Here is a 26,217-nt window from a genome sequence, read left to right as displayed (position 1 = left end):
TCATATGATGCAGACTGTTCTTTCCTGTTTTTCCTCAGTGAACAATAAAATGTGTCTGTTTACCATTTGAGACTCGGTGTTGAGTGAAAAAAGTCTGCGAGATCTCCGTCATCCCCCAAACGCTGTAGCTCCTACCATCATCATCCTCTCAGGACCAGCAGTGTGGAACTGTGATGGTCATGTGACCCTCCAGCAGGTCTACGGAGGTTTTCCAGCGTTTCTATCCGTCCAGGAGGTTTACAATCCAGACACAACATGTAGTGTTTATTCAGAGACTCTAGATGGTAAATCCACCATTATTTATCACATCTTCATCACCATCACTACCATGTTGCTAAGAGACCTCTATTTTCACCTGGACATGATGATGAAGACGCTTGAAGACTTTCCACCAATCAGAGAGCTTAAACTGACGGTAACGTCCAATCAGGAGCAGCCAAAGATCAACAAGTGATGAGAAAAGCAGGAAAATAATGATCCTCTATGGCTGGAATAAAGCCAAGAAGATGTTTGGGATGCAGCTGAGGTGGAGGTGCTGCAGTGAGGACAGCAGGTAGATGTAGCAGGAAGAAGTGTGGAAACATGGAAACAGTGGCAGGTTCAGTAGGTAATACAACGAATGACGCATTCCTGGACCAGACTGCAGGCTGCTGTCCGAGTTCAGGAGGAATTACTGATCATTTTCAGTCTCACTTTCATTATTTATAACTTTACAAACAAACAGAAAAATGACAACCAGAATGTCGACAGGATGGATAATAAATTGCTCTGAAACTTGTTTCTTATCATTTTAATTTTTTTTTTTAATTTTATAAAAGTGAGGCGAACATGAACACTACGCGACAGAAACCAGACATAGCACTGACGTAACATGTTCAGGTATAAAGAAACCACGCCCACATACGTCACAGTCTCTGTTGAGCTGCTGTAGTAGGTTTTGGAACACTTTAAGCTATGATCTCCATTGTTTCTTTTATTAAAAAAAAGAAAAGAAAAAAAACCCAGTATTTTCAACTTTTTTTCTATTATTGCATCTTTATCTGGGTTATTTAGTTTTATATTGTTGTCTACCAACAGCCTTACTGTGTGTATTGACAGCTACCATCATGCCTTGTCGTCTTGTCCACCTGTTCAGAGGCTTCAGGTATGTAAAGGAATGTCAGACTGGTATGAATGTAATATTATAATACAATATAATATAATATTGTAATACAAACCCCACACTGTGCCAACTGGGTGAAAACAACTCAGGGTTTAACTCTGTAGATCTAATCAGTAGCCTGTGCATCGCGAAGAAAACTATCCTTGTGAACTGGAAAAGCAAACAGAATCTGTGTATCCAGCAGTTTAGAAATCTGTTAGTAGATCACATCAGCATAGAGACGTGGGGGGGGGGGGGGGGGGGGGGGGTGCATGGGGGAGTGTGATAGTACATGTGTGTGTCGGGGGGGGAGGGGGGTGCATGGGGGAGTGTGATAGTACATGTGTGTGTCGGGGGGGGGGGGGGGGTGCATGGGGGAGTGTGATAGTACATGTGTGTGTCGGGGGGGGAGGGGGGTGCATGGGGGAGTGTGATAGTACATGTGTGTGTCGGGGGGGGAGGGGGGTGCATGGGGGAGTGTGATAGTACATGTGTGTGTCGGGGGGGGAGGGGGGTGCATGGGGGAGTGTGATAGTACATGTGTGTGTCGGGGGGGGAGGGGGGTGCATGGGGGAGTGTGATAGTACATGTGTGTGTCGGGGGGGGAGGGGGGTGCATGGGGGAGTGTGATAGTACATGTGTGTGTCGGGGGGGGGAGGGGGGAGGGGGGTGCATGGGGGAGTGTGATAGTACATGTATGTGTCGGGGGGTGAGGGGGGAGGGGGGTGCATGATAGTACATGTGTGGGGGAGTGTAGGTGTCCGCGGGGGAAGAGTGCTGTCCAGTACACCTGGGTCTAGGCTGGCCAGGCTGGGGGGAGGGTGCTGCTGGGTCAGCTGTGGGATGGCAGGGGGACGCTGGGAGTGTGGGCCGTAGTCCTGATCAGGGCCTTTCTGTTCTGTTCTTTCAGAATTTAGGAAAGGGTGGGTGGTTGGATGGGGGAGGTGTATGCGAGGAGTGGGGGTATGATGTAGTGTGATTATGTATAAGGAGGAGTGTGAATGCAGATGGAGGGGGTTTAGGGAGGTGTGTGTGTGTAGAGAGGAGGTGGGATGGGGGAGTGTGTGTGAATAAAGGGGGAGGCCAGTTGGGACTGTTTTCTGCACATTAGGTGAGCTTACGGATGACTTTTAGTTCTTTATGCTGCATGTTGCAGTTTTAATGCCAGTTTCCACCAAAGGAAGTTTCTGCAATGAACTAGCAAGGATTGCTGCAACAGCGCCATCAGGTGGAGTTTAACTGCCACGTCATGCAAAATGTCCTCAAATATGAAGCTTTTAGATTCATTCTGCAGCTTTCCTGGAAGAGATGGGCAACACCAAGCTTTTAGTTTCAATCTGGTACCAAGTAAATCCAGGGAAAATATCATCGATAATTTGTGCCTGACATTTCAGAACCATCTAATGAGCGATGAGGACTACGGTTATAGTAAAAGAGCACAAAGATTTTCAACATTTCTCTTTGAAGAAGTTTTTATCTAAGGTGCTTTGTTAGTAAACATCATATATAATATAAAACATTAAGTGTCACAAATGATCAGAAAATGTTTTCTGCTTTTTCACACATCAGCTCTGGAATCATTCATTCATTCATTTTCTAAACAGCTTATTCCAATTCAGGGTGGCGGGGAAGCTGGAGCCTATCCCAGCCGGCTTTGGGCGACAGGCAGGGTACACCCTGGACAGCTCGCCAGTCCATCGCAGGGCGCTCTGGAATCAATGCTTTTTTTTTTTTTTACATTAAAGTTTTTATAGGTGTTAATTGTTGACTTTGTTAGAGCAAGTAAACAAACGGGTTGGTTTGTGTACAGTTACAAACAGATGCATCAGTTTGTTTCATTATCAAACGAACCACAGAGGGGTTCATACGGAAGATGAGCGGAAATCTCGTCCAGTGCTCCGGCGATCCCCCGCTGGTCCAGGAGAGGCTCTTCTCGTCCTTCCCTGGACTTCTCCTGTCCTGGCAGCAGAAGTCTCCACCGTGGCAGAGAGGGCTGCTTCCTGAAGCCGAACTGGGAGCCGCTTCCACGGAGGGTCCGCTGCTGCCTCCAGGTTTGGGGGGAGAACCGATTTAAAGGCCCGTTTACTGGTGATGTAGTAGGATGGGAGGCAGAACTCCCAGTTCGGTTTCAGGAAGCAGCCGTCTTCAGACTTTCCTCCTCGATACGTCTTCTATTCAGCTTCAGTCCTGCTGCTGCAGGTCGAGTCTGCTGGGGGGGACGTCCCATGATGCACTGGGCTCGTCGCTGGGAAGCCATGCTGCCAGGGTCAGAGACATCTGGTTCAAGCTGGTTCTGGGTTTATCCCACGTTTGACACTACCGGAGGGTTCAATCGTCACATTACCAGCGAAGAAGACGACTGGAACGGCACGGTGACAAAAGTACTCCGTTTATTCAATGATCAGTGGTGGTGACATTACAACGTTATGAAAGGAGGACACCGTCTGCAAAGCAACAATACTACTTACAAATTAAAAGAGATGAGCAAATATATGAAGAGAAAAGCCAAATTTAAAGAACCGGCAGTCGTTTTGTGTCTACAACAGTCCCTGTCGCTTCAGATCCTCGTAGGTCTTCTTGTTGACCACGTTTCCACTCGAGTCCTCATACTCCTCCTGAAAGCACACGAGTCAGACGACGAGCAGCTGGGATTAAGAAAGCATGGCGTCGTTAGACATTTCCTTACCTCCGTATCCGGCTGCCACCGCTCCAACGCCTTCTGGGACTTCAGCTTCGCCCACACTGGAGTTAAACACAAACCTGTTCTTCAGACTCGCCTCTGAACACGTCAACAGGAAGTTGTAACAAGAAGCTGAAGACAGGACTTACAGGAGACGGCGTCCTCGATCTGCGTGACGTTAGCAAAGTGAGCCGTGTTGGGGATTCCCAGGCACCGCATGCCGTGAGCGTGCCTCCACTCCTGCAAAAAACAAGACAAAATACACTTTATCCCAGACTTGATGCTTGTTATGAGACAGCCAGTCCATCGTGACAGCGAGCACCAACCGCAAAGTGTCTCTGGAAGGCTTTGGGTCCTCTGTAGGTATAGTTTCCACAGATCTCACAGTTGTAGTTGATGTTCAGGCCGTGGAGTTTGTAGAGCCAGTACGGGATCGGCTGAAGGAATAAAAACAGAGTTCAAACTGAATTTACAGACAGTTGGTGTGACTGGAACAAAAGCGACGCGTTGGGAGGGAAATTAGGTGGTAGGAGGTCCGAAACATGGATCCATGGATCGTTTCAGCTGGACGTGGCAGACGGAAGGACAGTCTTATCCATCTCCTGCATCGGTTAACTACGTGATTCAGTCCGTTTCAATCGGCCTTAGCTATCCATCGCTTGACGTAGGAAAAACCAAACAATACCGCCGTTATTGTTTGAGTTCTACAGCTGGCAGCCAACCAGAGAAGAAGAGGAACAGGAACAAGGAAACACCAAAACCATCAAATAAAAAGTACCTGAATAAGAAAAGTTGGTGTGGGTTTCTTCTTCTGGTGTTTTTGGACAGTTGTAAACAGTTTTACATCGGTGCATTCTCGCCACCAACCAGAGTCGACTCAGCACTGCCCCCTAGTGGATGAACTGGCTTAGCAACCACGACAACGTGCTTAAAGTACGAGAACGGTGATGCATGACGCTTAAAACAAAAGTTTATGTATCTAAAGACCTTCACACACCGACTCCTAATATATCACCCAAACTCGCACAGCAGTACCTTTCATCGGACCAACGTACAGTCAACGGGAACGTTCACATCAGTGATGAAATTCAAAGTCCGCCCCGAAGTCCGCCCCGATGTCCGCCCCGATGTCCGTCCCGAAGTCCGTCCCGAAGTCCGTCCGATGTCCGCCCCGAAGTCCGCCCCGAAGTCCGCCCCGATGTCCGTCCGATGTCCGCCCCGAAGTCCGCCCCGATGTCCGTCCGATGTCCGCCCCGAAGTCCGCCCCGAAGTCCGTCCGAAGTCCGCCCCGATGTCCGCCCCGAAGTCCGCCCCGATGTCCGCCCCGAAGTCCGCCCCGAAGTCCGCCCCGAAGTCCGCCCCGATGTCCGTCCGATGTCCGCCCCGAAGTCCGTCCGATGTCCGCCCCGATGTCCGTCCGATGTCCGCCCCGAAGTCCGTCCGATGTCCGCCCCGATGTCCGCCCCGATGTCCGCCCCGAAGTCCGCCCCGAAGTCCGCCCCGATGTCCGCCCCGATGTCCGCCCCGAAGTCCGCCCCGAAGTCCGTCCCGAAGTCCGTCCCGAAGTCCGTCCAAAGTCCGTCCCGAAGTCCGTCCCAAAGTCCGTCCCAAAGTCCGCCCAAAGTCCGCCCAAAGTCCGCCCAAAGTCCGCCCAAAGTCCGTCCAAAGTCCGCCCGAAGTCCGTCCCGAAGTCCGTCCCGAAGTCCGCCCCGAAGTCCGCCCGAAATATTAAAACTAGTTTTAATATTTAGAATTTACCGAACAGGAAATATTTCGGCGACAGGTCTTCAGGCTGACAGCGCTGCATTTTGTGCTGATCTACTTTCTTTTTACGTTGTGGATCAGACGATGTGGAAATTTTCTGTAAAGCGGTCTCCAGTGAGGTGAGAATCAGCCATTAAGCAGACTGGTGGGCAGGAGTGGGTGCATGAGGAGCGAGCAGCGAAACCGGGCTGGAAAACTGAATCTTCACAAACATGGAGAATAAAGAGGTTTGTGGCGGATCTGGTTCGCCGCTGTAACAAAGCACCTACATGCCCAAAATCAGCTTCTCCCACCAAGGTGAATGAGATCCTGGTAAATCAGGTTAGAAAAGCAGAAAGGTTTTACATGGCGCAGACTGCAGAAAGGCGTCTACGGTGTCCTCAGAGGACCACTCTGGTCCTGGACATTAACATGGTGCAAAGCTGCAGCTTGTTGTGCTTTTTAGAAGCCAAACCGGAGCAATGTTTCCACATCCATCACACCAAGGATCTCAGGCGTGGATCTGTGGCGCTCCAAACTAAATGGCTGCTGGAGGAAATGCTTGTGGGGAGACTTGGGTCGGGATGTGGGAACGCTGACACTACAACCTGACCTTTCCGTCCCAGCCCAGCGGCAGGTTTTTGGGATTGTAGATGATCTCGTTGTCTTCATCTTCGCTCTCGCTCTCACTCAGCTGCTCCTCCTCCTCCTCCTCGCGCTCCTCTCCCGTCCTCGCCTGCTTCCTCTGCACGTTCTCATGAGTCAGCTGCCTCTGTTCCTGCAACATCCCACATGAACAGCAGTCATGCAAACCGCCACACAGCCTGCGGCGCCCGGCAGCACCGAGGACGGCAACACTCACCCCCAGGATCTCCACATATTCATAGACTTGAGCTTCCAGGAAGGCAATTTCCTTGTTCCGCTCCGTGTCTCTGGAGGCGTGATGGATGGGAAAGGTTATGAATTATGTAGCGAGCGCCATCACGCCGCGCTGCGATCATTACAGTAAACCGTTATGGCCACTTACTTTTTAGGGCCTTTGGCTTTGGGGTTCTTGGCGAACAGAGACGGATCCAGGGATTCCAGGGACTTTCCTTTAGTGCTGAAGAGTCTCTGAGCTCTCTCCTCCAGAGTCCTGTCCACACACACAGTTTATTCAGTCTGGTTTCACAGAAACAGCTTCAATCTGCAGAAATCTGGACGGGCTGAAGCTTCAATCTGGCATCAACAGGATCTGTTTCTACACCAGCCGGCTGGAAACAGCGGCGGTGGGTCCTCACACCTCCACGTCACGATGGACACGGAACAGGACAGCGCTCCAAACACGAGCAGAGGTGCTCTCATGCACGTTCATGCACCAAAAATAATGCATGAAGTGATGAAACCTTAAATCTGCTCTTAGAAAATCTGACTGAAACTAAAACAAAATAAAACAGTGTGGATTGTGTTTTTTAGTCTTGTCTGGTTTTTACTGGATGATGGAAACCTTTGATTCATGTTATTAAATTCCTGACTTCAGAATGCACTTATTGCAAACTTTTATGTTTAAAGTTTCTCTACATGAAGGGGCGGCTGTAGCTCAGGAGGAAGAGCAGTTGTCCTTCAAGTGGTAAGTTGGGGGATCGATTCCAGGCTTCCCCTGAAATGCCGAAGTGTCCTAGGGCAAGACACTGAACCCCAAACTGCCCCCCGATGTGCCTATCGGGGTATGAGTGTGTTGAGTGAGTGTATGGGTGAATGTGACAAGTAGTGTAAAGCGCTTTGAGTGGTCTGTATGACTAGAAAAGCGCTATAGAAGTACAAGTCCATTTACCATTTACCATGAAAAAAGCAGAAACTGCACAAATAGCTCACCTTTAACAGCAGTTTTCTCCTCATTTCCTGTAAATCTCAACCTAAATATTCATGTTATTCCATGTAATATTTCTGAAGATGGAAGAAAATTCAGGATTTATCAAACAAGTCTGCAGCGCGAAATTAAAGCTGCATTTTAATCAATATGTGGTGCAAACTTCAGCCTTCAAGTTCGTTCTACAGCTGAAAGAGACAAGAAACGTCACTGCAAGTTACCGGCCGTCTCTGATACGATGTTTGTCTTGTTAAATCTTACCTGAGTGGGAGGTCCACCTCACCCTCGGCACTTTGGTCAAACCAGCCATACCAGTAGAATAATATGTCCCCATTCCCACCAGAGGTGGCGCTGCACTAGTATTTAGCAGAAGAGAGGACCAGACTGGCGTGAAGAAGAAAACTCTGTTTCCTCCACCTGCCAGTTAAACATGGAGACCAAACTATGGCTGTTTTGGGTTTTTATTGTGTCTTATGCAAGTATCCTGCAGAAATCCACTGCAACAATGGACGCAGTATGAACACCAGACGAGGCAGAGGACCCTTAACGCCATCGCTATGGATTTACCCACAATGCAATGCTACACCACATGCAGGAAGGGACTTGTTCTGTAGTCCACTTCCTGGATTTGGTCCGCTTGGAACGGACCGAATCCGTTTCTTTTGGACCAAATCAGAATTCGTTTCTCCAAACGAAGCGACTTTCCGAGGAAACGGATTCGGATCAGAAAGGCTGATGTGGACGCGTCCATCTAAAAAACACTTTTCCTTTGGCTTTTAGCGGCACGCGAGCTGCATCTTCCTCTGTCTTTTTATTTATTTGTTCACTTCAGTTTTTATTTTCCTACTTGTTTTTATTATCTTTGTGAGAGCTACGCTTTGTTATTGTTTTTATTTTATTTATTGACAGTGCTGATTTCTGATGTTCTGCTTTTAAAATGAGCTTTAATAAGTGGACAAGACTGGACTGAACCCTTTAATGTGACCTCTAACCTCAACAGTCCACCTGAAAAACAAACTAATCTATCAGGAGGAAATATATGTATGGACGCCTGTAGATGAATAGGAAACGAATGTTTCCTGCAGGAGTCCTGCTTCACACCGATCATCCAGATAAAACAAGAGCAGAAACCAGGGTCAGGGAGGCTGCCTCAAGGTCGAGTCCTGCAAGTGCAAATTATCTGCCGTATTCTCATGTTTCTGGACTGAAGACAGAAAAACGCTGGTGACTGTGCTTTGAGCAGCTCCTAATGGAAAATCAACAGCTTGTGCTCACCACGACGACACGTTTAAGGATTAAACATGTCTTTAATGCACATATCTATGCATTAAACCCAAACACTGGTGCTGCTCTTTCATCACACAGAGACAAAGGAGAACTGGTACGGAAGATGAGAATCACTCTGAGGCTGCTGAAAGCCTCTCAGGCTGCACCAAGACGTTTACAGGTTGAGCTAACCCACACAGAAATCAATAGACCAGGTGGGCGTGCTGACTTTATGTACAGAATTATTTTGGCTTCCACCAACGCTGAACTCGGCTCAGTTCACATGTCGGCCCAGAAAAAGCCAAGCCTGCATCGAGCACTGCCCCCCCGACAGTGTTTAAATGTAGTTTTAGTAAAGTGGCTGCAACACTCACCCTCCACACTTCAGTCCCAACGCCATGAGAGCCGACTTCAGCCTGTCCAGACCCAGAGAGGCCAACTCCTGCACACGCAGAAAACCCGTTTAAACACATTCAGGTCAGTATCGCAGCGTTCACACGGACCATCCTTCATCTGGTTTACCTCCCAAGAAGAAAAAGCCGATAGGTCGAGATGAGCTCCAGCGTGAGTCAAAGCGCTGCTCGTCTCTTTCTGCAGAATCAGAACACGGTGAGAACATCACCGACATCATCAAACACACTGGTCCCAGCAGGGAAACTTACTGGCCAGCCTGGAAAGGTCCCATTGTCCCACTTCTTCTCAAAGTCGATCAGCACTTTGCCATAGAGGTCGTTCTGGTCCAGCAGAGGCTTGACCCGGTCCGTGTAGTCCTGCAGGTACTCCAGCAGCATCTCCAGGTACCTGCACAACCAGCGGCATGAAAACGTTACTCCTCTGAGGTTTACCTGCCAGTTCAGACCCGGCTATACGCAGACGCGGCGTCACGCAGACGCGGCGATACGCAGACCCGGCGATACGCAGACCCGGCGATACGCAGACGCGGCGATACGCAGACGCGGCGATACGCAGACCCGGCGATACGCAGACCCGGCGATACGCAGACGCGGCGTCACGCAGACGCGGCGTCACGCAGACGCGGCGATACGCAGACGCGGCGATACGCAGACGCGGCGATACGCAGACCCGGCGATACGCAGACGCGGCGATACGCAGACGCGGCGATACGCAGACGCGGCGATACGCAGACCCGGCGATACGCAGACCCGGCGATACGCAGACCCGGCGATACGCAGACCCGGCGATACGCAGACGCGGCGATACGCAGACGCGGCGTCACGCAGACGCGGCGTCACGCAGACGCGGCGATACGCAGACGCGGCGATACGCAGACGCGGCGATACGCAGACGCGGCGATACGCAGACGCGGCGATACGCAGACGCGGCGTCACGCAGACGCGGCGTCACGCAGACGCGGCGATACGCAGACGCGGCGATACGCAGACGCGGCGATACGCAGACGCGGCGTCACGCAGACGCGGCGATACGCAGACGCGGCGTCACGCAGACGCGGCGTCACGCAGACCCGGCGATACGCAGACCCGGCGATACGCAGACCCGGCGATACGCAGACCCGGCGATACGCAGACGCGGCGATACGCAGACGCGGCGATACGCAGACGCGGCGATACGCAGACGCGGCGATACGCAGACCCGGCGATACGCAGACCCGGCGATACGCAGACCCGGCGATACGCAGACCCGGCGATACGCAGACGCGGCGATACGCAGACGCGGCGATACGCAGACGCGGCGATACGCAGACCCGGCGATACGCAGACGCGGCGATACGCAGACGCGGCGATACGCAGACCCGGCGATACGCAGACCCGGCGATACGCAGACGCGGCGATACGCAGACCCGGCGATACGCAGACGCGGCGATACGCAGACCCGGCGATACGCAGACCCGGCGATACGCAGACGCGGCGATACGCAGACGCGGCGATACGCAGACCCGGCGATACGCAGACGCGGCGATACGCAGACCCGGCGATACGCAGACCCGGCGATACGCAGACCCGGCGATACGCAGACGCGGCGATACGCAGACCCGGCGATACGCAGACCCGGCGATACGCAGACGCGGCGATACGCAGACGCGGCGATACGCAGACCCGGCGATACGCAGACCCGGCGATACGCAGACCCGGCGATACGCAGACCCGGCGATACGCAGACCCGGCGATACGCAGACGCGGCGATACGCAGACGCGGCGTCACGCAGACCCGGCGATACGCAGACCCGGCGATACGCAGACCCGGCGATACGCAGACGCAGACATTCGGGTGGAATGTTACTCTGGCAGAACGTTACTGAGACAGACGTACTTTCTGTATTCAGCGTTCTTCCGGTCCTTGGGGATGTCAAAGAGCTGGTCAAATGAAGACAGGTAGGTGATGTACTCTAGTTTCTGCAAAGAGAGGGTCGAATGAAAAACATGGCATCACTTGACTGAAACTGAGTTCATCAGCTTTAAAGGACGCTAACCTCAACTCCCTTCAAGTTGATGTACTTCAGGTAGCAGTCGTGGAGATCCAGGTAGCGGCCATATCCTTCCTCATCGGTGAAATCCACCATGTCTGGAGACAACAGAGATTTTAGTTATTTATCTGACAAGCCCACATCTGAACAGCGAGACAAATCAGAATCACAGACAGTTCCACCTGAAGTTAACTTTACCTTGACACTGTGTGGCCCCCATGAGGCTGCTCACACTCAAGTGGAGGAGTTTAAATATCTCGGGGTCTTGTTCACGAGTGAGGGAAGGATGGAGCGCGAGATCGACAGACGGATCGGTGCGGCGTCTGCAGTAATGCGGACTCTGCGCCGGTCTGTCGTGGTGAAGAAGGAGCTGAGCCAGAAGGCGAAGCTCTCGATTTACCAGTCGATCTACGTTCCTACCCTCACCTATGGTCATGAGCTGTGGGTCGTGACCGAAAGAAGGAGATCTGGTATGCAGGCGGCTGAAATGAGTTTCCTCCGCAGGGTGGCCGGGCTCTCCCTTAGAGATAGGGTGAGGAGCTCGGTCATCCGGGAGGAGATCAGAGTAGAGCCGCTGCTCCTCCGCATCGAGAGGAACCAGTTGAGGTGGCTCGGGCATCTGGTCAGGATGCCTCCTGGACCTCCCTGGTGAGGTGTTCCAGGCACGTCCCTCTGGGAGGAGACCCCGGGGAAGACCCAGGACACGCTGGAGGGATTATATCTCTCGGCTGGCCTGGGAACGCCTCGGGATCCCCCCGCAGAGTTGGCAAATGTGGCTGGGGAGAGGGAAGTCTGGGCTTCCCTGCTTAGGCTGCTGCCCCCGCGACCCGACCCCGGATAAGCGGCAGAAGATGGATGGATGGATTACTTTATTCATTCGTCAGATTCCTAGTTGTTCTTGTGTTCAGACATGATGTTCTGCATATCTGGGTTGGAACCAGGGCTTACTGGACTTCCTGGTGTCTTTCTTTCATGTCAGAAACCAGTCTGTCCAGTCCCCTCTGACCTCTGACACCAACCAGACCTTCTGGTCCAGACAACTGCTGCTGCTGGATGTTTCCTCTTCTTCAGACCTTCTCCATAACACTGGAGATGGTTGTGTGTGAAAATCCCAGTAAAAACTCAGACCAACACCCTGAAATGTCCTTTCTTCCTCGTTCTGATGCTCAGTTTGAACTTCAGCATGATCACGTGATGGGCTGGTTTGTATCAACAGTTTAACGGATGAGCTTATATTCTCATCCTTGTACATTAAACATGAGGAAAAGACTAAACAAGGTGTTGAGGCGGATTTAAACTTACTCTGAGCCTCCTCGCTGGGGTTGTCTCTGGCTTTCATCAGCTCTTCGAACTCTGCAGACATTGGAATGGAAATCTACCGGAAATAAGACAAAATTCTCAGTGGGAATCTGCTTCCAGGCGTCTGAAGAGTCCGTTCTCTGGGAGGTTTCATACCTCATTCGGATGCTTTCTGTGAAACTCCTTGATCTGTTTCAGTCTGTTGTAAAACTCAGCGAACTCATTTGGTCCTGAAATGGCAGCAAGTTCGTCTCTCCTCATGCTGCCAATGAACAAAAAGGCCAGAGACAACACAGCAGCACAAATTTAACTTGTGACGACAAATTTTTGGTTTAAAAGGAAAAAGAGTGGAAGAAATTATTGTTGGAGCAAAGAAATGGTTTCCTATGTTTTTATAAAAAATGAAAAAATGACGTAAAAAACATACCCATCTTTGTCGTCATAGGAATCCCTGAGATTTGCGCTCACATCCATATACCTCTGCCAGAAATAGAGAAGGTCAAACTTTCTTTGTGATGCAGAAAAGGTTTACAGTTGTGATGGTGTTTTGTCTTAAACAAGTCGTGTTAATATTCCACATGATATTAAAACACTTATATTGTGGTTCCATCTCAGATATATTGTCAATGCTAGTTCACTGCACTTCCTCTGCAGGTCAAATTCCAGGTTTTAATGTCTTCATGACACTGATCCTGTCTAATCCTGCTGCAAAACAATTCAGACTCAATAGAAGCAACATTTCATTGTCATTTCACCACAGTGAGGTTGTTCTGCTCGTCTCCTCTGTTGCTGCTAGAAACATTAGTACTACAACTAACACAATGACACTGACAACGTCTGCTTTATTACCTGGAACCAGAGATAAAGCTGTGAAAGTGAGTGGTTTGGAGAACTGCAGGCCTGAACATTATTTAAACTACAAGGACGACCTATTTGTATCATGTTGGTCAGTTATTGTTTGTCTATTCACAATATAGAACGGATCTCTGCATCAACTGTAAATAATAACTACACTGTAAAAGTTGGGTTTTTTTTCTGATTTTCTTCACTTCTACGGTGAAGATATGAAATTAGACTCGATACTGAGCCTTTGACCTGACAGGGACATGCATGGACAGCGGTGTGAACTGCACACACATGCAAACATGTTTTTCTCATCAGAGCTTTTCTACGTGGCTCACCGCGTTACGCTGCAACACAAAATATCATGGATGCATGCCGTTGTGTCGGTTAACTAAGTCAGGAAGGAGGGTCCGAGATCATCCGAGCCAGAAGCTCCTGGTGGTCTGACAACAGTTCTACAGCCAAATAAATCTAAAGATTACAGACATTTTTTAACATTAAAAACTCCATCTTACAGCTCTGTTCCGTCTCCAACATCTAATAAAGCATCTACATCTCCCAGTTCTCCCAGTCAGGCTGCTTTGTCTTGTTAAACAGAAGTCCCAGTTCTCCCAGTTCTCCCAGTCAGGCTGCTTTGTCTTGTTAAACAGAAGTCCCAGTTCTCCCAGTTCTCCCAGTCAGGCTGCTTTGTCTTGTTAAACAGAAGTCCCAGTTCTCCCAGTCAGGCTGCTTTGTCTTGTTAAACAGAAGTCCCAGTTCTCCCAGTTCTCCCAGTCAGGCTGCTTTGTCTTGTTAAACAGAAGTCCCAGTTCTCCCAGTCAGGCTGCTTTGTCTTGTTAAATGAAACATTAGCATTAGCATCAGTTAGCTTCCCGAACGTCATACTTACGTCCAACATGGCTCTAATTCGATGGTCAGAGTTAATTTGTTCCCGCAGCTAAAAAGAGCATAAATATAGGGTTACGGTTAGTACATAAATGGGGTAAATAAATAAATAAATGTAGGTAAATAAATAAATGAAGTAAAACATGTGAAGCGGAGTGTTTCTCATGCTAATGCTAAGCTCACCGTGGACTTCTTGTGCAGCATTTCTTTACTTTTCGCGTCCATCAGCCTCTCTTTCTCTTCGTGATAGCGACGCTGCTGTTCTAAAATAGTTTCCATGGCTTAGAAACCTGCTTTCTGAAATCTGGAGCGGGGTTTTAATGTAAATATAGTCAATCTGAGAGGAATCCCCGCCGTCGCTCTGTTCAGGACCTGCTGGCGTCCGTCACCTAATTCAGGAGCAAAGAAACAGCTACCAACAAAAGGTTCCGCTCTGGTGATGAGGACAAACAGGTTATCATCCTCTTTTTATATACAGTCTATGGTATCATCATTGCATTGTAAATCTATTTCGAACGAGCCAATTAAACAAATGAAATGACTAAGTTTATATAGTTTTTCATGTTAAGTGACCTTGGAATATTTTTTATAGTTTTTCTCTGTTCAGTTTTGCCAGAAGTAACCTTACACTGAGACTTCAGTGTGAATTAAATTGCCACATTAACTCTCATTACATCCAAACAGCAGCATTTTAAAGATCTATATCTAAATGATTGCACAGTGAATGTCATTTTATGTCATTGTCATAAAATGACATTCACATTTTTTGAAAGTAAAATTCACACGGTGCTGGTTGTCAACACTCCAAGCCTTTAACTAACTGCTTTTTTTTTTTTTTTTTTGTTGTTTATTTGTTTATTTGCTTTCTTTTCTTAGGAAAAGATGAAAAGTAGAAATGTTCAGTTTGCAAATAAAGCATCTTTCAAATGTTTGAGATGTTATTATTTTTAACAAGCAAGTGCCAAAGATTGAAAGCAATGTTTGACCACACACATATCTTCAAGGAGAAAAGAGTGTAAACTGAGAAAATCATCTCAGGTAAGACAACTTGGGCTAAATGGAGAACACATAACATGTTTACATGGTAGTATCATATTAATGACATGTAATTAAATTCTGGAAAAAGTAAAAACAAAAACATTGACTAGAAAAGAAATGGCAATACTCAACTCATGAATTTTGTATGCACATGTTTAATTTAAATAAAAGTAAAATTTGTTATTTATAACAAACTCATCGACCCACATTTATTCCGAGTAGAAGATAAACAACATACTGACACTGAAACATTTTGGGAAATATGAGCTGCTTGTGAATCTGAAGCAGCAACACGTGTGTAAAAGTTGTTCCAGGATGATATTTAGCATTGTTAGCATCTCCTCTAACATCTGTAAACAGGAGAGCAGCTGCTGGAATGTCGTCCTGTTCTGGTCTGATGCAGGATTCCAGCTGCTCTACTGGACCTTGTTGCTGGTTTCTGCTTCCATGATGCTCCAGATGTTTGTACTGGTTAAAATATCTGGACTGCAGCAGACCAGTTCTCCTGTTCCACCATCAGGATGTGGTTCAGCATGGTCCTGCTGGACCAGTTCTCCTGTTCCACCATCAGGATGTGGTACATACGTGTGGTATATGTGGTACATGTACATAAAATCTAAAATCTAAAAATAAATGTAAAATATAAAATATAAATGTGTATTTATAGTGATGTATATAAAATATAAATGTGTACTTATAGTAACGTATATAAACATAAAGTATACTTATAGTAACGTAAATAAACATAAAGTATAATGTGTACTTATAGTAACGTAAATAAACATAAAGTATAATGTGTACTTATAGTGATTTATATAAAATGTAAAATATGAAATATAAAATATAAATCTGTATTTATAGTGATGTATATAACATGTAAAATATAAAACATAAAAATAAAATGTAAAATATAAAATATAAATATGTGTGTTTAGTGATGTATGTAAATATAAAATATAAAAACAAAAAATAAAATATAAAATACAAAATATAAAAATAAAAATAAAAATAAAATTTAAAATCTAAATGTGTATTTATAGTGATGTATATAAATATAAAATATAAAAATAAAAAATAAAAAATAAAAAATAAAAAATAAAATATAAAATATAAATATATATAAAATATAAAATACAAAAGTGTATTTCCAGAATCAGCTTTTATTGTGGAAGGAGAAACCGGAAGTGGTGTTTGTAGCGGGTACCGCCATGACAGTCGCGTTGAGCCCCATTCTCCAGCGGTAGGCGGTGGAAGCGGGGACCAGTAGGACCAGTAGCGGACCAGCAGGACCAGCAGACTCGGCTTTACGGAACAACCGGTGGGCTTTAGAACCAGCTTCCGCCTCTGTGCGCGTGGAAAGGTGAGCCGCTGCAGGCCGTGTCTTTCAGAGAAAGTCTGGAAACAGATCTGAGGGGAGGAATTACGTTATCCTGGGGGGGGGGGGGCGGGGGGCGTGATGTCCATTCTGGTTTTGTGCTGGCTCGGTTCCGGTACCGGCCGGTGTGACGCGTGCTGCAGAACAGGTGTGTTTACCTGCGGACCGGGGCGCGAACTTGCGGTTTGTCCCGCACCATTAAAACCAGCAACTCCCTCCGAAGCGTCTGGATTCATGGCTACCACCATGAACTCTGACCCCAGTTACCCAAACTGGTTTCCAGTCTCTGTAACGTCCCATCAAAAGTCCCAGAAACACATAAAGGGACATTTCCACCTTTTCCAGGCTGGGACCTCAGGAGGAACCAGGTCCTGAACTGTGTCGGGTCCTGCATGGTGGCTGGGATCTCCATGGTGGCATGTCCATTACCCGGGTCATCCAGAGGCAGGGGCATCCGGGTCATTCAGAGGCAGGGGCATCCGGGTCATCCAGAGGCAGGGTCATCCGGGTCATCCAGAGGCAGGGGCATCCGGGTCATTCAGAGGCAGGGGCATCCGGGTCATTCAGAGGCAGGGGCATCCGGGTCATCCAGAGGCAGGGTCATCCGGGTCATGCAGAGGCAGGGTCATCCGGGTCATGCAGAGGCAGGGGCATCCGGGTCATCCGGGTCATCCAGAGGCAGGGGCATCCGGGTCATTCAGAGGCAGGGGCATCCGGGTCATTCAGAGGCAGGGGCATCCGGGTCATCCAGAGGCAGGGTCATCCGGGTCATGCAGAGGCAGGGGCATCCGGGTCATCCGGGTCATCCAGAGGCAGGGGCATCCGGGTCATTCAGAGGCAGGGGCATCCGGGTCATCCAGAGGCAGGGTCATCCGGGTCATGCAGAGGCAGGGGCATCCGGGTCATTCAGAGGCAGGGGCATCCGGGTCATTCAGAGGCAGGGGCATCCGGGTCATCCAGAGGCAGGGTCATCCGGGTCATGCAGAGGCAGGGGCATCCGGGTCATCCGGGTCATCCAGAGGCAGGGGCATCCGGGTCATTCAGAGGCAGGGTCATCCGGGTCATCCAGAGGCAGGGGCATCCGGGTCATGCAGAGGCAGGGGCATCCGGGTCATCCGGGTCATTCAGAGGCAGGGGCATCCGGGTCATTCAGAGGCAGGGGCATCCGGGTCATCCAGAGGCAGGGGCATCCGGGTCATGCAGAGGCAGGGGCATCCGGGTCATCCGGGTCATCCAGAGGCAGGGGCATCCGGGTCATCCAGAGGCAGGGTTACCGGGTCATCCAGAGGCAGGGGCATCCGGGTCATCCAGAGGCAGGGTCATCCGGGTCATCCAGAGGCAGGGTTACCCAGGTCACCCAGGTCATCCAGAGGCAGGGTCATCCGGGTCATCCAGAGGCAGGGTCACCCGGGTCATGCAGGGTCACCCGGGTCATGTAGGTAACCCTTGGTCTTGCAGCCGGGATGTATTCCTGGTGTGGCTCCGACCGGGCGGCTGGCTCTCGGTTGGTTTTTCCGTCTGAAGGCGAGGACAGGATCTGGTGGTCAGCTGACACGCCGTGACATCGTCCTGCCGTGATGATCTCCTGCTGCCATTGACATTTAAAATGACCCTTTAGACCCCCATCTGTCCGTCCTGTCAGCAGGTGACTGTGTCCGTCTGTCCGTTCTGCGGTGTTCTGAGGAACCGACCATGCACGTGTCCACCATGTCAATCTGCACGCAGCAGCAAAGCAATATGATTGGCTGCAGCGTTTGTTGTGCCGGAGAACGTTGGAGCCCCACGCTGAGCCTGTCGGGGGAAACGTGTCCTCATGGTGGGGAGGACGTTGGCGCTGTGACACCGACGTGGCGTTGTGGTGCAGACATCTGATTGGTTGATGACATATCTGTGTTGAAGACTATCAATACACAGCAGCGTCCCTGAACGCACCGTTACCATCGGCGTCCCTGAACGCACCGTTACCATCGGCGTCCCTGAACGCACCGTTACCATCGGCGTCCCGTTACCATTGGCGTCCCTGAACGCACCGTTACCATCGGCGTCCCTGAACGCACTGTTACCATCGGCGTCCCGTTACCATCGGCGTCCCGTTACCATCGGCGTCCCTGAACGCACCGTTACCATCGGCCTCCCTGAACGCACCGTTACCATCGGCGTCCCTGAACGCACCGTTACCATCGGCGTCCCTGAACGCACCGTTACCATCGGCCTCCCTGAACGCACCGTTACCATCGGCGTCCCTGAACGCACCGTTACCATCGGCGTCCCTGAACGCACCGTTACCATCGGCGTCCCTGAACGCACCGTTACCATCGGCCTCCCTGAACGCACCGTTACCATCGGCCTCCCTGAACGCACCGTTACCATCGGCCTCCCTGAACGCACCGTTACCATCGGCGTCCCTGAACGCACCGTTACCATCGGCGTCCCTGAACGCACCGTTACCATCGGCGTCCCTGAACGCACCGTTACCATCGGCGTCCCTGAACGCACCGTTACCATCGGCGTCCCTGAACGCACCGTTACCATCGGCCTCCCTGAACGCACCGTTACCATCGGCGTCCCTGAACGCACCGTTACCATCGGCGTCCCGTTACCATCGGCGTCCCTGAACGCACCGTTACCATCGGCCTCCCTGAACGCACCGTTACCATCGGCGTCCCTGAACGCACCGTTACCATCGGCGTCCCTGAACGCACCGTTACCATCGGCGTCCCTGAACGCACCGTTACCATCGGCGTCCCTGAACGCACCGTTACCATCGGCGTCCCTGAACGCACTGTTACCATCGGCGTCCCGTTACCATCGGCGTCCCGTTACCATCGGCGTCCCTGAACGCACCGTTACCATCGGCCTCCCTGAACGCACCGTTACCATCGGCGTCCCTGAACGCACCGTTACCATCGGCGTCCCTGAACGCACCGTTACCATCGGCGTCCCTGAACGCACCGTTACCATCGGCCTCCCTGAACGCACCGTTACCATCGGCGTCCCTGAACGCACCGTTACCATCGGCGTCCCTGAACGCACCGTTACCATCGGCGTCCCTGAACGCACCGTTACCATCGGCCTCCCTGAACGCACCGTTACCATCGGCGTCCCTGAACGCACCGTTACCATCGGCCTCCCTGAACGCACCGTTACCATCGGCGTCCCTGAACGCACCGTTACCATCGGCGTCCCTGAACGCACCGTTACCATCGGCCTCCCTGAACGCACCGTTACCATCGGCCTCCCTGAACGCACCGTTACCATCGGCGTCCCTGAACGCACCGTTACCATCGGCGTCCCTGAACGCACCGTTACCATCGGCGTCCCTGAACGCACCGTTACCATCGGCGTCCCTGAACGCACCGTTACCATCGGCCTCCCTGAACGCACCGTTACCATCGGCGTCCCTGAACGCACCGTTACCATCGGCGTCCCTGAACGCACCGTTACCATCGGCCTCCCTGAACGCACCGTTACCATCGGCCTCCCTGAACGCACCGTTACCATCGGCCTCCCTGAACGCACCGTTACCATCGGCCTCCCTGAACGCACCGTTACCATCGGCGTCCCTGAACGCACCGTTACCATCGGCGTCCCTGAACGCACCGTTACCATCGACCTCCCTGAACGCACCGTTACCATCGGCGTCCCTGAACGCACCGTTACCATCGACCTCCCTGAACGCACCGTTACCATCGGCCTCCCTGAACGCACCGTTACCATCGGCCTCCCTGAACGCACCGTTACCATCGGCCTCCCTGAACGCACCGTTACCATCGGCCTCCCTGAACGCACCGTTACCATCGGCCTCCCTGAACGCACCGTTACCATCGGCCTCCCTGAACGCACCGTTACCATCGGCGTCCCTGAACGCACCGTTACCATCGGCGTCCCTGAACGCACCGTTACCATCGGCCTCCCTGAACGCACCGTTACCATCGGCCTCCCTGAACGCACCGTTACCATCGGCCTCCCTGAACGCACCGTTACCATCGGCCTCCCTGAACGCACCGTTACCATCGGCCTCCCTGAACGCACCGTTACCATCGGCGTCCCTGAACGCACCGTTACCATCGGCCTCCCTGAACGCACCGTTACCATCGGCCTCCCTGAACGCACCGTTACCATCGGCCTCCCTGAACGCACCGTTACCATCGGCCTCCCTGAACGCACCGTTACCATGTGTGCCATGGGAGGAGCAGGTCCGTCATGTTGCCCTCCAGGAACGTCTTCATGCATCATGTTTCCAACAAGTCCTGAGAATTTCCTGACAGTCCGTCCAGAACTTTCTGATGAACACAGACAGACAGACGTTGGTAGAACTGCCCCTCCCGGCGGAGGTCAGAACATGTGAAGTTTGTCCACTTTGGGTCCAGACACATCTTCAGCAGGTCCGTGGGGGCGTGGCTTGCAGGTACATGGGGGCGTGGCTTGCCTGGAGGACCCCCTGCGTGCTTCGGGGAGTTGTGTCCTCGTCACAATGCAGCGGAGCTGCTTCGAAGGCTTCTCTGTGTCGGGATCTGCTCTCCAGGAGTGTGGAGGGGCTGCAGGTGTGAAACATCTGAGCTTTCTGTGAGCTCACAGTGATGGTGATGTGACAGTGTTGTTGACATGAACTCTACCTGCATGCCATCACCTGGATGTGAGATGGGGGACTGGCGCTGCGCTTGGGATGAGGGCGTGGGTTAGCTTGTTACCGCGCAGACGCAGGTGGAGCAGGCACTCTGCTGCATGATGTTCTCACGCGGCTTCACGTGTTTTCCTGGAGCTGAGGCTTGTTTAACATTCACGGTCTGGATGTTTCATTCAGGTCTGCTGTTGTCGCCATGGAAATCGGCGTTTCCCAGTAGGAGAAATGAACTGGTCCCAATAGGACTCTCACCATCCGGAGACGTTTGTGGTCCCGTTTTACTGCAGCTGTACGACTAACGCTGTAATTAACGAGAAAACAAGAAACGGTGTGTAGTCTGTAGAGCGAGGCTGGCAGGGTGAGCCCATGTCCACGTCTCCTGGGACGGACTGGTACCAGCAGCGGCTAAATAAAACGTGGAGGAGCCGGTCATTGTTCTGCTGATCTGATGACTTTGTGCCACACTGACGTCATGTTTACGTGTTTTTCCTCGTGATTAAACTGTAAACTCCGCTGGTCCCGGACCCCATCCCAGCGGGAACCTCTCCTCTCCAGCTGCTGTCAGCCAAAGGCCCCGACTCTCAGACAGAACTCTGCAGAAAACAGCAGCCGACGTGTGTTCCACGCAGACGGCTCCGAGGATGACTCCCTCACCTCCACTTCCTGATCCTTTCTGGCTGCGCTTCCCTGGAAAGTCGTGGCGAGAAGGGAGACTCTGAACACCTGCAGAACATCTACAGAACACCTGCAGAACATCTGCGGAACATCTGCAGAACATCTGCGGAACATCTGCAGAACATCTGCGGAACATCTGCAGACCATCTGTAGAACACCTGCAGACCATCTGTAGAACACCTGCAGAACCAGGACCTCTACCAGGACCTGTTCCTATACCTCTACCTGTTCTTGGACCTCTACCAGGACCTGGACCTGGACCAGGACCTGTTCCTGGACCAGGACCTCTACAGGACCTGGACCAGGACCTGTTCCTGGACCAGGACCTCTACCAGAACCTGCTCCAGTTCCTCTACCAGTTCCTCTACCAGGTCCTGGTCCAGGAACAGGTCCTGGTAGAGGTCCTGGCACAGGTCCTGGTAGAGGTCCTGGTCCAGCAACAGGTCCTGGTAGAGGTCCTGGCACAGGTCCTGGTAGAGGTCCTGGTCCAGCAACAGGTCCTGGTAGAGGTCCAGGTCTACCAGGACCTGTTCCTGGAGCAGGACCAGGACCTCTACCAGGACCTGTTCCTGGAGCAGGACCAGGACCTCTACCAGGACCTGTTCCTGGACCAGGACCTCTACCAGGACCTGTTGCTGGACCAGGACCAGGACCTGTTCCTGGAACTGGACCAGGACCAGGACCCGGACCTCTACCAGGACCTGTTCCTGGACCAGGACCTCTACCAGGACCAGCACCAGGACCTCTACCAGGACCTGTTGCTGGACCAGGACCAGGACCTGTTCCTGGACCAGGACCTGTTCCTGGACTAGGACCTCTACCAGGACCTGTTCCTGGACCAGGACCTCTACCAGGACCTGTTGCTGGACCAGGACCAGGACCTGTTCCTGGACTAGGACCTCTACCAGGACCTCTACCAGGACCTGTTCCTGGACCAGGACCTCTACCAGGACCAGGACCAGGACCTCTACCAGGTCCTGTTCCATGTTATTAAAATGCTTCATCAGAAAGCAGGAAAACCATGCAGCTGCTATTTGACACTTATTAACACTAATCTGTTATAATAAATGAATCTGATCCTCTACAGATGAGGAAACTCGCTGACCTTACGGCGAGAGGTTACGTTGGAGTAACCGTCTGCTGTTTTCTCTGATGGACGGAACACGTCGCCGGCGCCAACCACACAAACATCAGATAAACTCTGGAGCTGCTTTTTGTCCTGCAGGCGGTGAAACATGCTGGATCTGTTCAGTTCTATGTCACATTTTACAGGCTAGTTTTCCTACAAAGAGCTCCCGATTACAATTCAGTCAGGAAACGATCCTCCGGATTTCCTGCATCTTTTCCCCACATAGCAAACATAGTTTTCATGTTGCCTGCAGGAAGTCTTGTCCAGCTCTCTTCTCAGGTCCATAAAAACCAGAATGTTTCCAGACGCTGCCTTCAGACCTGACGGTGAAATCTCACGCTCAGTTGCAGTAGCTGCCAGCTAACTGCCAGCTTCCTGCTGGCTTCCTGCCAGCTTCCTGCTAGTTGACTGCTAGCTTCCTGCTAGCTTCCGTCTAGCTGACTGCTAACATCCTGCTAGCTTCCTTCTAGCTAACTGCTAGCTGACTGATAGCTTCCTTCTAGCTGACTGCTAGCATCCTGCTAGCTTCCTTCTAGCTAACTGCTAGCTAACTGCCAGCTTCCTGCTGGCTTCCTGCCAGCTTCCTGCTAGTTGACTGCTAGCTTCTGTCTAGCTGACTGCTAGTTGACTGCTAGCTTCCTGCTAGCTTCCGTCTAGCTGACTGCTAACATCCTAGCTAGCTTACTGCGAGCTAACTATGTCCATATATTCAGGGTTTATGTATTTGAAAGTGCGGATTTGACGGCTGCATGCACCATAGTTGCGTCCCAAGTACTGTGCCAAACCAAAGCCTCCTTCGTTTCTTAAAGCAAGATGGCAGAGAATGAGCAGAGCCGAGTGCCGAGGAGCACATTACTGTATACATATACTGTATATGTGTGTATATACATACATATACTGTATATGTGTGTGTGTGTATGTGTCATTTTAAAGGCCTTTTCACACCGGAACTGATGCGAATTAATGACATGATATTGCAAATAATTCAGAGGTGAATTATCAACGTTTCTATTCACACCAAGTTCGATGCAAAGTTGTGAATAAATGGTGAAAATTCAGAAACAAACCAGTAAAGTGGATTCCACATGAAGCCACAACAACAGTGTGATGACGCTGCAAAAGACACGCCAGAAAGAGCCGCCAGGTTCCTCCTGATCTACCAAAGAGAGGAGAACCTGAAGAGCTTCAGTGTTTAATCCAGGATGTGAAGCTGGACCGGGCAGGAGTGGAAGTGGGGACTGGAAAGTTTGGAACCACTAAATCTTTTCTTTTCCTCATGTATTCTCGTAGAATATGTGCAGGTCGGACCCGTCTGGTGTGTTTCTGATGAATCCTGCCTTTCTTGCAGTGTAAGCATGTCTAGTGAGGTGCAGCCGAGACCGGACGACAGCCCCAACACCAGCGGGGGGAGCTCGGACACCGAGCAGAGGGAGGCGGCTGCTCCGGAGCAGCCCGGCCCCGAGCAGCGGGACCAGACCCAGCCCAGGAAGAAGGAGGCCAAAATCTCCAGCAAGACTGCTGCCAAGCTGTCCACAAGCGCCAAGAGGTAGACTCCACCCCGTCACCACCATCTCCTCCCCTGTCTCCCCGGCCCCGCCCCGTCACCACCAGCTCCTCCCCTGTCTCCATAAAACTAATTTAATTGAATGAAATATGTTGTAAATGCAGCAGTATAACACTGCCCCTGGTGGTGTCCGGCGGTACTGCTCTGTTTGCTCCATCAGCCTGCGAAACGACAACGACCACAAAATTAGACGTGTAAATGAAGCTCGGTGTTTGTCTGTAGTGTGGGATATAAATGGGCCATTAAAGGGTTAACTTGACTGAGCTCCAGTCCTCCTCCTCCAGGTATGAGCCCACTCCTCTCTGCTCCTCAGAGTCGCAGATCTCTATGATGTCAAAAGAAAAACATCTGTGTAGAAAATAAAGGATCATGCAGGTTGTGTGTGTGTGTGTGTGTGTGTGTGTGTGTGTGTGTGTGTGTGTGTGTGTGTGTGTCACTGCTTATGTTGTGTTCATTTTAACATTGGATAACTGGTTGGCCAACTGGCTGGTTGACTGGTTGATTGGTTGGTTGGCTGGCTGGCTGACTGGCTGGTTGGCTTGTTGGTTGGCTAGCTGGCTGGCTGTTTGGCTGGTTGGTTGGCTGTCTGGCTGACTGGTTGGTTGGTTGGTTAGTCGGTTGGTTGCCTGGATAACTGGTTGGCCAACTGGCTGGTTGGTTGGTTGGCTGGCTGGCTGACTGGCTGGTTAGCTGACTGGCTGGTTGGCTTGTTGGTTGGCTTGCTGGCTGGCTGTTTGGCTGGTTGGTTGGCTGTCTGGCTGACTGGTTGGTTGGTTGGTTGGTTGGTTAGTCGGTTGGTTGCCTGGATAACTGGTTGGCCAACTGGCTGTTTGGTTGGTTGGCTGGCTGGTTGGCTGGCTGGCTGATTGGCCGGCTGCCTGGTTACGCACCACGATCGCTAACAAGTCCCAGCTTCTGCTGTATATGTAGCACCTCAGGAAATACTGCAGATAACATTACACACCATGCACTAAAGCTGAGAATGAGTCCGTGGAGATTGTGTTACAGGCTGTTCTGCAGATATGTCTGTTTACCCTTTCGTCCTCCCCAACTCAGCAGTGAGCAGTCATTTCCTCCCTGAGGAGAGTTTGAAAGGAAAATCCCTTCCTGGATACTCTAACCCTTTTCTTGAGAATCCTCCTGTGTCTCATTGTTTCAGGTTCTTTCAGGCTGCTGTGATGTCCTCATTACATCATCACCCTTCAACACTCCTTACCTTTTACATTCTGTCTCAGACAAAATGCAGAACAGATATGATCCCCAAGCAGTGATGGAATCCATCTCGAAATAAACAGAAAATTTCCTGTGGGCTCTGCAGTCAACATTTAGGAAATCACTGATCATCCTCTTCATCAGGTCTTCCTTCGAAGATCGACCTCGTTTTAATTCAAAGTGTTATACATCCACATGTTGCACTTCTATGAATAAGAATCTCCCGTTCCACCTCATCACCATGAGAATCTCCCGTTCCACCTCATCACCATGAGAATCTCCCGTTCCACCTCATCACCATGAGAATCTCCCGTTCCACCTCATCACCATGAGAATCTCCCGTTCCACCTCATCATGATGAGAATCTCCCATTCCACCCAATCACCATGAGAATCTCCTGTTCCACCTCATCATGATGAGAATCTCCTGTTCCACCGCATCACCATGAGAA

At 50.9% G+C, this 26,217-nt stretch overlaps 2 protein-coding genes across 3 annotated transcripts in view; one reads left to right on the top strand and one right to left on the bottom strand.

The window, feature by feature from the left end:
• Positions 1–3,523: 3,523 nt before the first annotated feature.
• sf3a3 (splicing factor 3a, subunit 3) lies at positions 3,524–14,529 on the bottom strand. Its single transcript, XM_079258267.1, has 17 exons — positions 14,333–14,529; positions 14,154–14,201; positions 12,849–12,901; positions 12,578–12,683; positions 12,425–12,497; positions 11,129–11,220; positions 10,969–11,051; positions 9,342–9,480; positions 9,202–9,270; positions 9,054–9,121; positions 6,592–6,699; positions 6,427–6,496; positions 6,178–6,342; positions 4,148–4,258; positions 3,971–4,061; positions 3,828–3,883; positions 3,524–3,756 (listed from the first exon to the last, which is right to left on the bottom strand). The coding sequence occupies exons 1-17, from the start codon at positions 14,426–14,428 to the stop codon at positions 3,679–3,681; spliced, it is 1,506 nt and encodes a 501-aa protein (XP_079114393.1). The 5' UTR covers positions 14,429–14,529; the 3' UTR covers positions 3,524–3,678.
• A 1,880-nt stretch (positions 14,530–16,409) lies between these two features.
• Positions 16,410–26,217, top strand: part of LOC306769894 (ubiquitin-conjugating enzyme E2 E2-like) — an 89,723-nt gene continuing 79,915 nt past the window's right edge. For both annotated transcript variants that reach the window (XR_013771715.1, XM_079258659.1), the window contains exons 1-2: positions 16,410–16,547; positions 24,339–24,536. Coding sequence is in view for 1 of the 2 variants with exons in the window: in XM_079258659.1 (XP_079114785.1) it covers positions 24,346–24,536 (191 nt within the window). In the remaining variant the exon portion in view is untranslated. The remainder of the gene's footprint in view (positions 16,548–24,338; positions 24,537–26,217) is intronic.

The sequence above is a fragment of the Telmatherina bonti genome (genome assembly GCF_933228915.1).
Source record: "Telmatherina bonti genome assembly, chromosome: 19".
NCBI classification, from domain to species: Eukaryota; Metazoa; Chordata; class Actinopteri; order Atheriniformes; family Telmatherinidae; genus Telmatherina; species Telmatherina bonti.
This window is presented reverse-complemented; position numbering and strand designations above follow the sequence as displayed.